An 18,020-nucleotide genomic window follows, 5' to 3' on the forward strand; every position below is an offset into this window, starting at 1 on the left:
CCCCAGATGTCATTAATCACTGGCATTTCCTCCTTCTGAACCTCCATACACCACTTTGATTCACATTTTTGATGGAAAACATTCCTTCCATAAAATTCCCCCCAGTTGGTGATAAATCCCTGATGCAGAAATATGAACATTTTAAAATCCCAGCTCATACCTCAACTTAACTTTACCTTTCATACTTGGGTAGATTCAGTGGCCTGCAATCTTGCGTATCTATACATTGAGAGGTGATGATACACTATTTCTACATTTATGTAGTTATACCTATAAATGATCTACAACAGATGCACATAGACACATGTGAAAAAAATTCTTTATTAATTTCTCACATTTTATTACAAAATGTATGTTGCAAACAACTTGAATAACCTACTTGTGTGTTTTTTTTGTTGTTTTTAAACCCTTGGCTTCAAGAACTCAGAAGCTCCCTGTCTTTCACCAAGTATTGGGAGACACTGATTATTGGAGTCAATAGGTTATCACTTTGCTATTTATTTTCTCCTCTCAAGCTCTGAAAAAAAATGTCCTCTGTATAAATTAAACAAAAAAAAAGTTGTAAATTCTATGTCATTACAGTCAACAGAATTGTAATAATGCATCCAAAATGTGCGGCCACAAAATATCAGGTATATGTTTGAAAAAAGAAAAAAAAATGACATTCTAGCCTTGTTAAAAGGATAATGGTCCCATATTTTTATTAACAGGTTAGCAAAACAAAATCCAATGGATTACAATATTTACACGTTATTTGAAAAATAAAGTAGTGATAAAAGCATGTCACAATTATTTTCTTTTTTTCCTTTTTCTTTCTTTCCTTTTTTTTGTTCGCTTTTTTTTTTTTTTGGTAATCATAATAAACACCCAATCCAGGTACGAAACTGTTTAATACATTTGAAATGAGGCCAATTAAAAACAAACATGGACACAAAATGAATCTTTGTTTAGATAGTTCACACTTTCCCCATTTTCTGGTTTCCACGTGATGGCCCTCATCCCTAAAAAAAAAAAAATTAAATGAAAATAAATGTCCTACAAATAAAAATTCTTAACAGCAAGAAAATAAAAGAAGAACATGCTTTTCAAGTAAGCACTTATTCCACAAATGCAGTATCTTTCCATGGATTTTATTTGAAGCTATGTGGGACACTGTCGTCTCAGCGACTCCCCTTCCCTTTCTTCCCTCCCCCTCCCCCAACCCTTCCAAGTTAAAAAAACAAAACAAAACAAAACATGAAAACCAAAGGACTCTCTCACACACACCCACACATGCCCACACGAGAACACACACATCCAAGCACACAAGCACACAGGCTTCTAAAACCTAGGCTTCAAGGAAAGTTCTTTTCTACTTTTTGGAACGAAAATTCTCTGTTCACAATCAGAACGGATTATAAACGTAGACTCAGATTTCGTCTAAGCTGCTCCCTCCTGAAAAAGCGAAGGTGGGGAAACAGAGCAGCTGGCAGCTAGAGTTAAACAAACAGAAAAAAAAGCAGTTCTCCAGGCTCCTTGTAGGATGTGAGTGTTTCTTGTCCATTCTCACCAAAGGGATGGGATCCCCTTATCCCCCCAAACACAATGCAAACAAAAACAAAAACACAGATTTTAAGTCGCACACAAAAGCCAGCCCCTCCTAACAGAAATGATTGGTATGAGACGGAGAATGTTTTTGACAAGCAACAAAAGGGTGAAGAGGACTTCCTCGTCTGGCCCACAAGCTGCATAGCTGTGCCGAAAAGTTTGGTTCTTTAGTTAAATTAAAAAAAAAAAAAAAAAAGAAAGTTAACTTCTTTGTTATTTCCATGTTTAAAATAAAAACATTCCTATTCACAAAAAAAACCCTAAATCTCCCTTGCCCCCAAATTAAAACAACAATAACAACACACACACATAAAACAATTTATATGAAAAACTGAATTGTGCTGTGTTTGTAACACTCCAACTGATAGAAAATGAACATGTGGCAAACAAAATTCCACAGTCACCTTAAAATTAGCTCATATGAATCTAGCAAATTCTAAATTATAGTTGAACACTAATAAACAGCTTACCTGGAATAAAGGATGACAATTCACAAACAGTTATCTAATAATTAAAGTCTGTTTCTTTTTTTTGTTTTGTTTTTTACTAAAATAATTAAAAAAATCACAGTATTTTAAGAAATAAAACCCACATGGGGATTTTAAGCACAATTTGTGTTCCTTTCTTTAAAACTCTTTTTTTTTTTTTCTCCATTCACCATCTTGCCCAGCAGTTCTCTCTACATTTAACCACAACGACGACAGGTAGTACTGACAAATGCAGAGAATTCCCTTGGTTAAGTTTGAGGTACTAGGAAACAGGTGACTGTTTTATGCAAAGCAGTTTTTTTGTTTTCTGTTTTTGTTTTTTTTGTTTTTTGTTTTTTCCCAAAGCGGCTGCAGTTAGGTCTTGAAAAAGCTTAAGGTATTAAAACTAGAAAAACGCACTCAAAGTAGTACGTCAAAAAGTTGTTCCCCTAAGAAGTCTTCTACTGTCACGGAGCTTCCGTTTCCACATACTGTCCAAGACCACCACAGAGCACACCGTGCACATGGGAGGTGCTTCCATTATTCTGCAACAAACCAAACTTCCATGATGAAGATCCGGAAGAAAAGATGTAGTGATGGAAAAGGAGCCACATATTCCAACCATTTAAATAACTTTAATTTACATACTCACTCACACAGGTACCAGTGCTTTGAAAATAGATTGTTCAGTCCTAAAAAGCAGCTTTGTTCTGTCTTCTCGTTTCTGTCCCCCACTTCAGCCCAAGCTGGCCCGCCCACTTTTCATCATGGTTCAAGTAAGGTGTGATTAGGAATTTCACCGAATGCTTATTCGTTTTTGGCCTCTGCATTCTCCAGGAGAGATTTGTCAGCAGCTACTACACAGATGGCTACAGTCTCATTCTTTAGGGAAAAGTCTATCCCAATTGCCTCATCATCTTCCTTTTCCTCTATAGAGGGCATCTTAATACTGTCCTGCACACTCTCTTTTAGGTGGATTTCTTCTCTGCTCACCTGCTTGGTATCATTCAACGCCCTGGAAAAACATGGATGGGACAGACAGATGAGCATATATTTTTTCCTAAGAAAACAACAACAACAACAACAACAACAAAGACTCAAATCCTTATTTCCCTGGTCCTAAAAAGGCCTTGTTTCCTTGGAACAAATGCCACAGATGTATAACTAAGTTGTCAGTGATTTATCCTCGCTGCAGGTTATGCTTTGGTCAAATATTTCTGGTATTTAAACCGACAGAAATACACATTATTATACTAGGTTTTGATTATATCATGTTTTGTTTCCGATTAACATGACTGTTCTACGTTCCCTCCTCTACTGGGAACAGTGTGAAATCATGAGTGGTAATAGCGAGGATTGTTTCATGCTGAAACTCATTAGGAACCTGGAAGCTAGAGGACTGGCTACGTGTATTAAGACTCAAAGAGCAACCTGGGTATTAAAGTTTAATGGACAGGTCCAGAAACAAACCACAGAAATAAACAAAAAGCAAAAACCTGAAGATGGAACCCAGGCCTTGGAACACTAAGATATATTCCCTGAAGGTTAGATGCTTCAGGTTTCAGGGGTTATCATCTGCTAAAAGGACCATCTCATAGGATCTGCGTCCGGTGGACTAAGAGTGTCTTATGCAGAGGACAGTTTTATGTTTAAGGATCTTATAAGAGTTTTACAGGTATGCTCCCACCTACCTGGGAGGCAGGCAGAAGCTGGCTCTGTCCCCGAGGCAGAGCACTGAAGGCACCAAGAGGTGCGTGGGAATGTTCAAGGCCACTCAGGGAATGAGTCATCAGAGGCAGGAGCAGAAGCCAGATCTTTTGACCCCGGTCCACGCTCTATCAGAGAATGTCACGCTAATGAAAGCTGAAGGGACACTGGCTGAAGAAAGCGCGAAACTTCTACGCGAGGGCTTGAGTGGGATTTGTCATTCGTATCAAAAAAAGATTTTTCATTTGACTTGTGTCTGGGTGACCATTTTAAAAACCAACAAAAAAAGGAGGAATCTAGTTTTTGACACCTGTCTCTCCCCCCATGCCCAGAAATGAGACACAGAGGGGTCTGGGTGTCATCAGGGGAGCCAAAAGGAAAAAAAAAAGAAGAAGAAGAAGAAAAAAAAAAGAACCTGGTCTCCCTACCACCCCACACTCTGGGCAAAGGCATTCTTGAGATGGCTCAACTTACATGCCGTGTCTCAGCACGTGCCTTTCCCACTCAGAGCCCTGTGAAAATGCCCGTCCACAAAATTCACACGGAAAACGCTTCTGAGTGTTGATAGCAGCCCCGTGGTCAGAAAAGCTCATCAGATCTGTAAGGAGAAAGCAGAACAAGTGTTACCTGTGTGCTGTGGGCACAAGCAGACGAAGGCATAAGCCTCTATTTGTGAGGAAACCGCCTCTCCTTCCTTCCCTTGTAAAAGGGTTCGTAAAAGCAATTTCCAGATTACTTATTCTTTCTCCTACCTGGCTTTCTGCTTAAGGGCCTTTCTGGAATGGCTCTCAAGAACTGTTCCTGGTTCCAAGGTCCCAAGTGTCCCCACGCCTCCCTTCTCCAGCTGCTTTTATCACAAATAATCTGGGTCATTCCAATGGCATCTCAGCATTTTTTCTCCCTATCCAATCTCTCCCTTCTGTTTGGTCTATTGGTGCCTCACAGTTTAGCACCTATTTGTTTTTCTATTTGACTCAAGTTTAACTCTGATCACTAAACAAGAACATAGGCTCCTGAAAGCACCAGACCAGGTTACTACCCACAACCCCTTCCAGGTGAGACTCCCTTCCTGACTCAGGAATGGTGGTGGTCTGTCATGAACATCATAATCAGCACCCCCAGGGTGGCTCCAAAGCACTGGGCAAGAGCGGCCAGCAAAGAACCCAGCGAGATCGAGAATCCAGGACAACGGGAGGCCAGCGTGTGAAAGAAAGCATGTCCTTGGCTAACAAGGGATCCTGGCCAGCTGCCCGGCATTTACTCCTCAATTGTAAACATCAAACATTGACTGCCGTCATTTTTGTCCCCTCCATGGCGCTGGGCACATGTTAGAGGTCTGATAAAAGTGGGGTGGGTGGCTAATTGTATACAGGCCACTCCTCCTGGCAAACTCCAAGGCGAGAGCTTACATGGTTTTTGTGTGACCCTGAGTCCCAAGCCCATATGTCTTTCATTATAACTCAGGGGCCAAATTCTCCTGTGGGCTATAAACCGCAGGACCTGGCTCTGCAGCCACACTGCAGGGTGAGGGCAGTGGTCAGGGCAAGGCTGACCATTTCCACGTGTTTGGTCACTCCGTGCCTGCAAGACGCTACAGGAAGATGTCTCCTGGCTGAAATACCCCAGCTGATAAATTCCTCAGGACGACGTTAACAGGATAGGTATCTCCGTGCTGCCTTAGTCTCTAGCACAAAAAGCTATGTGAATGGGGCCAGTTTTAACAAAAGATAGAACATTTTCTCACAAATTAAGAAGATCACCACACCAGCCATTAAAAATAATTGCACAGACTATCTTCCTTGATTCTTTTCATTGGAAATGAGACAGCACCATCTGCTCTGCGCATTAATTTCTTAGCAGGGATTATCTTGGGCAAGAAATCAACAGAATGCCTTCCTGACTCCTCCCAACTGCATAATGAGAGGGGGTGGGGAGGAGTCTGCTTGGGTTAATTTTGATTTCTTCATGCCTGGTTTCTTCTCTTTCAAATCTTCCCCACACCCCAGCTTCCTAGGCAGCACCTGCGGTGCGGCCGGCCAGCCCTCTCTCTCTGGTTCTGGAGTTGGAAAAAGACGCCGGGAGTGGGTTAACCACAAGGACACGAGCACCCTGAACTGAGCGTGCCTGCTGCAAGTCTACCCTGCCAATGAGGAGCATGCTCCTGGCACATGCCCGCCCTTACCCTGAGGAGACATGAAACCACTCATCTATTCTTTCCAATGGCTCATGCTGTTTCAGCCTCAAAGGAGGAGACCAATCATTACCTGTCACACATCAAATAGCTCTCCATCAGTCCTGAGAGCTATGCTCAAACCACCTCCCATTCTCTACTCCTAGAAGACAGACCGGCTGGCAAAAACACCCCGAGGCTACCGTGTGTCCTTTCTTCTTGTTGGCAAGAATCTACCTAGATGGTGGAAAACTGATTCAAAGGAGATGAGACAAAGGGGGCTGTTCTTTCAAGCACTGGGAGGGGATAGGATGGTGTAGGCTTACGATTTCCATTAACATTACTAGAAGTTACTCATGTAAATCCCCCACCTGGCGAGAGAAAAATGCAGGCTTTTCCACCCCAAGATTTTCTTTTTCCCTTGTGATTAAGGCTCATGAATGTGAGCCTCCCTTCAAGTGAGAAGCCAGCAGTCCAAGCTGGTCCGAAGCCCCAGTGCCTGTGTGAAGGCAGCGGCCACGCCGGGCCAGCGAGGAAATTCACCAGGTGCCCCATACTTCCTACTGCCATCGTTTTCTCTTCTCATTTTCTGGGTTCTTATTTTGGAGGAGTTGCAGGAAAGGACTAAAAGGGGTTCCTGCCTCTGCGATGCTCATAACCTCTAAAATCACGTGTGCTCACAGGACGCAGCGAGGAGGGATGTACTGCCGGGAGAGGACCAGCAGGGCGGCAGGAAGGAACAGGAGCCTCTCTGCCTCTGTCGAAAGGACCCCTTTCCAGAGAGCCCTGGCAACAGTGCACCGCTGCTCAAGCATTCATCACTAAGCACATACTTGTGGGATGTTAAAAAAAGAAAAAGAAATCGACAAACCATGCTTCTCAGATCACGGCCATTCTCCTGATAAGAAATGGATGAATGTGGCATCTAATAAACACTAATTCCACAGGGGCAACTGGCCTACCTGGTGGGATGTTTCCCCAGCCCACTCATTTTTCGGGTTGACTATGGGCATGCTGGCACACCTGGGCTGGCAGTCCTCACTGTCATCTGAGCTGGGGGTTCAGGGGCCAACGTGGATCCCCACTTTGCTAATCTGCGGTCTCCTGCTATGGCCTCGTGGGGGTGTGGGTTGTGGGAGCAGGTCAGGAAAAAGAACAGGGAGAACCTCGGAGGGAAATAGCTACCGAATACTCTTTCTTAGGCTTGGAGACTCACCAAGGAGGAAAAAGATATTTTGCAAAAGAACACCTTAGAGTGAGACCCAAAGGGCCACAGAATTGACAGAATCCTGGGCCAAGTTCCCTTCAGTGAACACTCCACCGTCCAAAGCAGTTGTGGGAATGATGTATGCAGTGTAAAGGGGATCTTGCCTTTGGAACCAAAAGACTAAGTCCAACCTCTAGTGGGTTGTTTGCTTGTTTTTATATTTTGAATGAGGCTTTCAATTTTCTGGGGCTTTACTTCTCCACTTGTAAAATGACAATAATACCACTCATATTGCAAGGTTATCATTTATTAGGTAGGTAGTACTGAGTTTGAGGAACTGGTTTATGTCTTGTGCGTTAATTCATTGAAACTTCGCATAACCCTAGGAAGTAGGTGGCATTATTATCGATGGTAGATGCACAGGGAGTTAAAATAATTTACCCAAAGTTCTATAGCCTCAGGCGGAACCAAGAGCAGGCCCACTGCAGACCCCTCTCCATTACATAAGGTCAGAGAAAAACAGGTCATCTAGAAACTTCCAACACCGGGCCTGGCATGTGTGATGATGCTCAACAGTGGCAACTAACACCATCCTTCTCATCCCTGGGATGACACCTAGAATGCTTATTTCTCATGCTGATGTTATCTGGGTGCTTTCGATAAGTCTGCAGTAACTACAGCAATATATTTCTACCTCTATGCTTACATGCACCGTCTTGGGATTTCCACAATAGTCTGTGTTGAACAATCCAGAAAACCAACTCTAGATCACATAAACGTGTGTCTGTCATGACACACGCCTTCAAAAGACATCTTTTTGAAAATAATGATAGACTAAGAGGAAATTGGAAAAACTGTACAAACATTCCACGAGACCTTCCTGTGTCCCCTGCAAATACAGGACTAAATGATCGCTACTGGTTTCCTTTTCCCTCTTTACAAGGCCAAGACAGCAAAAGGAGGTTAAGGCAAGAGCCGTGCTGGGGAGCTGGAGAGAAGGCCCAGGGTCCGAGTCCTCTGCAGCCTGCCCCACAACCCCCGTGGTGTGCAGCGCAGCAGCAGCAACTTTAAATAAGCATTTATATTCCTTGAGAGCTCTGCAGTGTCATCTGCCTTGCTGTCCGCCAGTCCTTATTCTAAAGATTCCCAAGACACCAGTTTTCCTAATTAAAAACAAATCACTGCTCCATATTTTTAATAAACACATACACTACAGCGAGGGAGAAAAATACCTGTTTTCCTTGGAGCTTCTACAGCTGGTAAGAGTTTATAGGACATGGCCCCTGACACATTTCTGAAGTCATTCCGTTCTGCTACTTAACTAAGAAGGATCGTCCCTTCTGTTGTTCCTACAACAGCTCCTGCCTCCCTCTGTCTCCCCACCACGTGCTGGCTGCCATCTGGGAGTCTGAGGGCAGGGAGAGACTAACCTCTGTCATCAGCCTTGCTGTTCACGTCTTCTTCCTTGTCCTCGTCGTCACTGCTGGAGCTTTCCAGCTTCTCCTTCATCTGCTCCAGCTGATCCAAGTTAACCCGTCCAACCAGCTCGAAGTTACGGCTCACCTGAAAAAGGCCCAAACAACGATGGAGGGATGAACCACAGACTGGACGGGGCTCGTCCTGGGGGAGAGAGCATTCCTAGGTCATTATTTCCTGTGACTGTTTTTGGAACCAGGACTGAACAACACCCAGGCCTAAGAGGTCCTTTCCTCCACTTTGACTTGGCTTCAGAGGTGGGTGCTCTCACATCCCAACAATTTCAACAGAACTGGCAACACTGGACCTTCCTCACCAAACTTACTGTGAGACACATGAGTGACACTCTGCCAGAGATCAAAAGAATCACAAAGCTTGGGGAGTGGAGGAAGTGTCCAGAAAACAGTTTTTTGACTTGAATCCAAAGAAGCAATTTTTATAAACCACCCAAGTTTCAAATGCTGTATTTTGCTGTGTATAATGTGTACTTTCTCCCCCAATTTTTGAGGGGAAAAAACAAGGATGCACATTGTAAGCTGTCCCCGCTGAGGTCAGATGACGACCACTCGATTCCTAACTGCAGTCCAAATGGCAGACTATGTTGTTACTGTGACTGTTACTAATGTTTCTGAAGCTGACCCCAGCTTGTTTATCAAGGCTGGAATTATCTTAGGAAAAGTCTGTGAGTACACCCTAGAAACCCTTTGAAAGTGTTAACCAGGGCTGATTTGGGATTATGTAAAAAGGTGGTTGGAATAATGTGGAAATCCAAGGTTTCTTCAAAAGACCACCAGACAAAAATAAAAATCCACATGAAGAAAACTGTTAAAGATGTTCTGTTTGGGATTCCCCTGTCGATGGTAGCACGAGATTTATCTCCTTCAGAAATCTAGTTTCAAACCTCTTAGGTGGCATATGCAAGTTAGTGCAGGGCTCAAGTCAACAAACTGACTCAAGCCAATACACAGCGACGGGCCGCTCCCCTGGCGGGCGTTGTGTTCTCCCTGTTGGAGGGAGGGTCAGGGGAGGGACCCACAAAGATGGATGAGACCCAGTTCTGGTCTCCCGAGGTTCACAGTACAGTGAGGAGGGAAGACAGACATCATTAATTAGATTCCAGGGCCGGTTTCCATAGCTGCCACAGTAGAGATAGAGTGTAACGAGGGCTCAGGAGAGGAAAGGGAAAATTTGTGAGACAATTCCAAAATATTCTCTGGGACCAGACTGGAACAAAGATTTGCTGAGCACCACCGCCTCCATATGCCTGGCAGATGGGAACACATCACCATCAACTGTGGCAAATGGGAGAGAGACTTAGAGTATCAGGGCCAACAGACAGTCCTCCAAAAAGGCGTAGTCTTGTCCCAACCACATCACGTAAGAAAAGGTAGCATTTAAAAGGAAGAACACTCAGGATAAAAAGCTCTCTTAAGACAAGAGAAACAATGCATTGCTCTAACTATTATAATGAAGTCCAGGCAACCAGTTACTTTGGAAACGATGCAACACGAGGGTGGAAGAGATGTCTGCATCAACCTTAGTGCTGAACACTCGGGGACAGCAAGCTCTTCTTTCACTCATTAAAAAAAGTTGTCTGTCGCTAACAGATGAAAGTGAGGAGGAGGAGGAAGAAGTCAGGAGCAAAATCTTTCTTCCTCCTTCCTCCCCTCCAAGAGTTCACAGTAAGAGTCCCCAAAGCACACGTGCCTGTAGCACCTTCTTCCTCACTCGGGATTTACCCACGGTGCCTCACTCCTGCAAACCTATATGATTTTTATAACATTACGTGACAGGGGGTAGCATAAGGAGTGAGAGCTTTGCAGTCAGACAGACCTAATTTCAACTTTGGGGTTTGCCGTTACTCAGAGTCCGGGCACGTTATTCAACATAAATGTCCTCATTTTTAAAAGGAGGGTCAGCCCAGCACCTGAAACCCAATAGTTCCCCCAAAAGATTGTTTCCTTCCCCTTTCTGGGGACGTGGCCTTTTCCAATTTTGGCTTTTGGAAAGGAGTTATGATAAACATTGTAAATGCGTAAGAAGTTATGTTTAGCCACAAAGTCTACATTTTAACCAAACAACACTTGCAACAAATACCCAAATAAAAGTTTTCTGCGCTGCCAGTTTTTAAGGAGAAGGAGGCAAGGTTCCAATTTGCCAAATTTTAAAATATGTGTAAAGAAACTTCTTTTAAATAACCAGTACTTAAAAGGCTGCCTTTTCTGGCCACTTTCTCCCATGTTCCTTCAGCCAGGGCACCTACACCTGTAGGCGTGTGTACGGGGTGTGAGTGGTGGGCAGAGGCCCGGAGACAAGAATAATGAAACCAAGAATGCCAAGAGGGAACCCCCAGTCTGCGGAATCCAGTAAGGTTTCATTCCCTCGTTCAACAAGGGCTTCCCGAGGGCTGCCGGTGGCCTCGCACTAGGGACCAGAACCCCTGCCGCCCACGGGGCTCATAGTGACAGAAGACCAGTCACCAAAGTGAATTTTTTTTCCTTTTCCTTTACTGGGAAACTGTTAATATTTTGCAGTATTTTGCAGTAGTTAATATTTTTCCATATTTTTGGATTCTGCACAATTTTAAAAGTGCAAGACATTTTCACAGTCTGGTATGGAATTGAAGCTGACCTGGGATCCACTGGTCCTAAAGATTTCTAAAATCTTTGCCATTAAAAAATTTAAAACAAAAAAACTAACCTCTGTGCTATGTAATTAGAAATGACGCTGGGCTCTTACTCTACTCTGAATCTCCAGATCAGTGATCCAATATTAATCTTAACCCAAAAGACTCCTCACTGCGTTACCTGGATTGTTGCCCGCTCCTTCCCCACTCCCTGCCGGCTCCCCACCATCCATTCCCATTCCTCTTGCATCGCTTCTCCAATGCCGTGTCAGTGACGTTTAAAAACTTCGATCTGTTTGTGCCAGTCTCTGCTTGTCCCGAGGATCAAGTCCTCGTTTCTTGCTGAGATCTACGTGGCCAGCGATCATCATATTCTGGCCCACCTTCTCCGGAGTGACTACCCCTGTGCTCCCACCACCCCGAACTTCCTGAGCTTCCTGGAATCTGCCATGCCCTTAACTTTGTGCCCCTCTCTCTGGGCACATGCCATTCTATCTGTCTCAAAGTCTCTCAAGCCTGCTTCCTCCATGTCGCGACTTCTGTCTTCTAGCCTCGCTCCAATGTCACAGGGGGGCCTTCTCTAAATGTGCTGTCCTTGCCCTGTGCTTCCACAGTCCCCTACAGTCCCCTTATGGAATTCATCCAACTCAGTAATTGTTTCTGGCCTGCAGCCTCCCTGGACTGCAAACTCCACAGGACACTCTGCATCCAATCCCAACTGGATCTCCACTGGTCACCACAATGTCTAGATCAGCATCTAGATCATTCTAGATGTTGCTGTTCTCACCTCCTGGCTTCTATTTAATTTAATGTACCTTTCTTCCCTATAAACGTTCATTTGGAAAATAGAAAAAAAGCATTTGGAACCCAACTACTTATACATAATAACTATTAACAAGTTACTGTATTTCTGTATGCCTGTTTTCTATGCATAATTATTTATATTGCTGTAATTACATTAAAACACATGGAAGTGGATCCTGTTTTTTTATGCTTGGCGTGGCACAAATATCCTCTGTATCAGACATACATTGTAGTTTACTATCCCCATATGAGTTTACCTTTGGCTGTTTCACTATTACAAATGCAGTAATACACCTTACTGCATATACTCCCTCCTTCTTTCACGTTTAGTTTTAGTTTTATAGGCTACATTTGCAATGTGAAATTACAGGGTCAAAGTAAAAGAGTATGGGCTTTATTGAAATTCCAGTATATTTCTAAACTGGCTTCTGGAATGATCATACGAGTCACCTTCTGGACCTAGAGATTGGTGGGTGCCAAAACTTTTTAATGGTACAGAGGACAAATTGAGGGAAATTCACCTTTTCCTCTGGAGATGAGAAGTAATTCATTACCTTGTTTGCCAAAAGGCCCACAGCAGAGGGAGAAAAATAGTAAGTGTTAAGAGTTTAAGATTTAGAACCTGGCTTCTTGAAGACCTTTGGAGGCAAAAGTAGCCACACGTACTTGTAAGGGTACATTGTTCAAATACATAATCACTGAGACTGTAAAAGTATATGCAGATCCGCATATTCTGTGAGTTATCTGTGAATGCCCCAAAGCCCAAAGTCCCCTGTAAAGGCCACTAACCCAGAGTCGTGGTGAAGTCTGCTGTCCTGTATGAACGTGAGATCAGGTGCCATCGACCAGCACAGACTTCAGCTTTAAAAGTTCACCTTGAACTGATGACCCTGCAAACCCTTCCATGCCCGTGTGTAATGTTCAAGCTTCCCAACTATGTTGTCTCCTTCTTTGTTGGTTTTTAAGCATTTAGCAGATGGTTTAAATCTGTCCCTAGCATGTGAAAGAATTTCTGTACTTGAGGCTGAATTCTGAGAGAAGCACTAGATGATTTACAAATATTACCAAGTTGATCATGTATTTTCATATTGTCCTAGGGTGGCAAACCCACTCTTACAGGAAAGACTGATAAAAACTTGCTTGTTACTGAAAAGATATAATTGGATACTGTGGTTTTCAGATGACTCAGCACACATTAAATGGGGGAGACAGTGATGAGGAAAAAACCTACCTACCATTTCCTGAGTTCCCCCTCCCATTACATAACATTTGTAAGGGACACTCAATTGGGATGTTCGCATGGCCTAACATGTCATGTCCCTGTTAAAAAGAAGGCCAAAGTGGACTTTTTATTTCGAGAAAAAGTGACACCAGAGAATATGGAAAAACTGCCTCTTACATCGGAAAAGCCCATCTTAGTCACAAATGACGACTGTCTGGTGCAGTGAAGATTTTAAAGGACCTACAGAACAGATCGCCAGGTTTCTCAGGAGGGGGCCAGGTTAGCACGTATATTAGGCTTTCTGGACCTTCCAGTCTCTGTCATGACACTAAGCTGCTGTGAAAGCTCAAAAGCAGCTATAGATAACACAGAAATGGATGAGTCTGGCTGCGTTCTGATGAAACTATATTCATAAATACTGAAGTTCAAATTTTATATAATTTCACATGTTGTGAAATACTACTCTTTTGTTTTTTTTTCCAGCCATGTAAAAATGTCAAAGCTATCCTGAGTTGGCAGGCCATACAAAAGCAGGTGGGGGACTGGACTTGGTCCGTGGATCAGAGTTTGCTGAACCCTGATTTATAGTATCTGCTGGCTCACCTGGCAGGTTTTGAAAGTCAGAATGGGAACAAGGGGAAGAACGCAGTGGAAGAAAGTTTCAGCAAGAAAGTGTCTCTACAGTTTCTTAAAGATGTTTATGGTACAGGTCGAAATCTTCATTTCTCAGATGAGGACATTTCAATCAGAACTCTTGTAAAAGCTTCTAGAAAGGACATTCAGCCAGGTGTGTTCAAATATACAGAAGATCTGTGACACCATATTTATTCTGTTCTATGGTGCCCTCCTATTTTATAGATACCGTCATCAACCACTTAACAAACACTTAATCTTTGTTTAAGCTTGTCTTGACTACTTTCTTATAAACTCTTCCAGAGTAGCAACCATTTCTTATTTAGCTTTCTATGCTCAGTAAAGAGTCTAAGGACAGTTGTGTAGTTGACACACAATAAATCACATAACAATTTATGGTAGATTATAAAATACAAAAAAATTCATAATATTGCCTCAAGATTTGCATCCCATGATAGAAATTTACTTGCTAAGAAGAGAATAAAACTGGACATTTTCTAAAGGATTTTGATGTACTTCCTACCAAATGCCTATTATGCACTAAAAATTAATCATCTAAATTTTCTCTGTATGTTTATAAAACATTCTGCAAGATGTGTGCTGTCATCCATGTTTGTAGATGAGGAACACCAAGCACACCAAGCCCAGGGTTGGCATTCAAACCTTCAGGTGATATAGCTCACATTTCCCCGTTATAACGCAAATTTGTAAAGATGTAAAATTACTTATAAATGATAGACATGACCCATAGTATTGGGCAGAATAAAGGAAGAAGGAAAAATTACTGAGACAATAATGTTCTGTTGCAAATTGAATCAGTTAGAGAAGTACAGTTTTTTGGAAATTTCTCTTCAGAAGGAAAATTTTTCTAAGAACAGTCAGAATTAAAGATGGTAAAGTACCGCCCTGGCTGGTATAGCTCAGTGGATTGAGCGCGGGCCTGTGAACCAAAGTATCGCGGTTTGATTCCCAGTCAGGGCACATGCATGGGTTGCAGGCCAGTTCCCAGCAGGGGATGCACAAGAAGCAACCATACACTGATATTTCTCTCCCTCTCTCCTTCCCTTCCCCTCTAAGAATAAATAAATAAAATCTTTAAAAAATTAAAAAAAAAAAATAAAGATAGTAAAGTACCCAGAAGGGTATGGAACACAGAAATCAAGGAGGGCAACTACTTTTTTTTGCAACCTCTGGGTCAGAATCAGAAAACCTGTTTTTCTGTCAGATCTATTTTAGCAAAAAAGACGTTAACTCATTTAGAGAATCTCAGCATAACTTCAGTCACAAGTACTCAAGAAACCCAAGTGAAAGGCATCAGTAAGAAAGTCAAAGAACTCTGTTGTTGGCCAGGTGAGCCGTTGCCTGTCTCCTGGACAGGAAATCCAGAGGCAAAGATGCTGATGATGCTGTCACATTTTGCTTATTTGAACAAACAGGATGCTTAAAATTTCCTCCCTGAAAAGTGATTTCATTTATCGATTGATTCAACAAAGAACTACTGGAGACTAGATTAGATTTTGGAAGAAAAGAGAGGGTAGAGAACATGGTTTCCATTTGAAGGATGGTATCTCCAATGGCAAGGCAGGGACTTGTTGAGGGTCAAGTGCAAGTTCAGGCAGCAGGAACTAAGTGTCTTTAGAGAGGGAGAAGGGAAGTCTTATGGAAGGCTAGAAGGAGGAGCAATTAATATTGACTGAAGATTTTAGTGGATAGTTTCAAAGGTTATAAGCACAGAGCATCTTCAAATGTCTACTTGAGAAACATCATCTCATGTTCTGCCAGGCAGGTCTCTCTGAAAAAATAGTCGCACCTCTTGCTCACCTACTTCTGGTTTCTGTCTTCTGAAATACATGAAGAAATGGGTCTAAGGTCGCCAAGTCAAGAAGCAAGACTAACGTGAGGGAAAACAGAGCTGAAATGACATAATCTACCAGAGAGAGCTTCAGCTTGCAGAAATCCTTGGAGTTGAAAAAGCTAAAGCTGCTAGTAATCCCGAAAAAATGTGGCCAAATGCGGGTTTGGGATCTGGCCTTTCCTTCGCTGGAAACAAATGCTCTATGTGATTTTTTTTTTTCTTTTTGCCACTGTGGATTTCACTAGTCCAGAAAGCCGAACAATTTTATTGCAATAACTGAATGTTGGTGATTTTTCCTGAGCTTAATGTTCTGCTGCTTTCCCCAAACTGGTGAAAAGAGATACGAGTTCCTTAGAGTTCAGTCGCCTGAGGTTCCATTTGTATAAAAAAATTAAAACCATTTCAGAGTAAATTAAATTAGTGAATGTGCATCGCCTGAATAGACAGACTATCCTTCTAAATTTAATATACCGAACATGGCAATTTTACGAGCAAACTAAGTTAGAGATAATACATTTTTATGTTCCTTAAACTAGCAAAGAGACTTCAGAAGCATAAAGAACACTAACAAGGTATTGTATATACTTAAACTTTCTTTATAAAATGTGTTTTTTAAAAAATATGAGTGCAAGGATTTTTTTCATGACTTCAACGTTCTTAGAAATGTCTTAACTTTCACCAGCATTGCTAATAAATGGTATTATGGATGTATGATTGCATTGCATGCGTGTGGGGGGGAGTGAAAGGAAGGAGAATGGAGGGATTGAAATAATAGACTTTCAGAAAATCAAGTGAGATCACAAAGATGAAGGTCTAGGAAGATATCCTATGTCACCTAAGAAATGAGAGTACTGCTTGTCACCCCCTTTCTTTCTTTAAAAAATATTTTATTCATCTGTCTTTAGAGGGGAAGGGAAGGAGAGAGGGAGAGAAATATCAATGTATGGTTGCCTCTCCTGTGTGTCCCTGCTGGGAACTGGCCGGCAACCCAGGCATGTGCTCTGACTGGGAATCAAACTGCAATCCCTTAGTTCGCAGGCCCGCGCTCAATCCACTGAGCTACACCAGCCAGGGCTATCACCCCCTTTCTATACTTCACCTTGGCTTCTTAGCATAAACATGGCAATGTAAATCCAGCACACTTGAGAACTGGGTTCTTAAAAGGAATGCTATATTAGACATCAAGGACCCTTCTTGCTGTCACCAGTATTTAGTCTCATGAATGATACAGTCTTGACATCTCTAGAGACATTCCTGAGGTTTATAAGCTTTGCAGGCAGAATTGTGAAGTCCAGTTTTCGATGTCCAGCTCTGTTTAATAAATTCCTTTGACTGAAAATACATCCTTCAGTGTCTTTTAGTTTCTTCTACAGATTCTTTCCATCACACAAAATCACCTAAAGCTATTTGTGGAAGAATGTAACGAGCAATGCACTCAGCATAGAGTCTGGGGAAAAAAAGAAGTAAATCTTAGCTCAGAACCAATTGCTAAGTCTATTGCACATTTTGTTTTTGGCAGTTTACACATTAATCTGGATCTTGTAGATCTATCTGTTCCCAGGGTCAACTTTATAAGATTGTAGGAAATTAACATTTATTGAGAACCTATTATATGACAGGTCATGGTCAACTTGCATTTTTTGGTGGTGAGGTATACTACAAAATTCATTTATTTTATTTTTATGTTTCAAAAATTCATCTATCTCAAACAAACAGTTCAACGAGTTTTAGTAAGTTTATGCATTTGTGCAACCTTCAACACAATCTGGTTTAAGAACCCTTCCATCACTCTAAGAGTGTCCCTCTGCAATCAGTCCCTGTTCCCAAGTCTCCCATCCGAGCCAATCTTCAATCTGCTTCATCTCCATAGTTGTACCTTTTCTAGGAATTTCTTGTAAGTGGAACCATACAATCTGTATAGTCTTTCATGCCTGGCTTCTGCCCACTTATCTGATGTGTTAAAGATTTACCCATGTTGTTACATGTTATTAGGAACTCCATTTCTTTGTATTGGTAATCAGTATAATTCCACTGTAAGGATATACATAGCACATTTTGTTTCAGTCAACTTTGTGTGGGAGTAGACTTCCTGGATCAGATGGAAAGTGTACGTTTAACTTTTAAACAAATGACCAAAATAATCCAAAGTGGATATGCCATTTTATATCCCAACCAGCACTGTGTGAGATCATCTTTGCCAATGGTACAGGCATGAGTAAAAACCTTTCTCTATGCAAACCTTGTCATTTTAATCAAATTGTTTCAT

At 42.2% G+C, this 18,020-nt stretch overlaps 1 protein-coding gene across 14 annotated transcripts in view; it reads right to left on the reverse strand.

Annotated features, from left to right (window-relative positions):
- Positions 1-302: 302 nt before the first annotated feature.
- The window catches only part of ZNF462 (zinc finger protein 462), a 139,749-nt gene continuing 122,031 nt past the window's right edge, over positions 303-18,020 (reverse strand). For 11 of the 14 annotated variants that reach the window (XM_037152648.2, XM_037152650.2, XM_037152645.2 and 8 more), the window contains 3 exons: positions 8,569-8,701; positions 4,236-4,359; positions 303-3,069 (listed from right to left, as the gene is read on the reverse strand). In XM_037152648.2, coding sequence (XP_037008543.1) covers positions 2,862-3,069; positions 4,236-4,359; positions 8,569-8,701 — 465 coding nt within the window. In that variant the 3' untranslated portion in view covers positions 303-2,861. Of the gene's footprint in view, positions 3,070-3,745; positions 3,890-4,235; positions 4,360-8,568; positions 8,702-18,020 lie in introns of all 14 variants that reach the window. The other 3 variants (XR_005083558.2, XM_037152652.2, XR_005083560.2) reach the window with 3 other exon arrangements.

Source organism: Artibeus jamaicensis, unplaced genomic scaffold, assembly GCF_021234435.1.
Source record: "Artibeus jamaicensis isolate MK-2021 breed Jamaican fruit bat unplaced genomic scaffold, CSHL_Jam_final scaffold_1964, whole genome shotgun sequence".
Taxonomy (NCBI): Eukaryota; Metazoa; Chordata; class Mammalia; order Chiroptera; family Phyllostomidae; genus Artibeus; species Artibeus jamaicensis.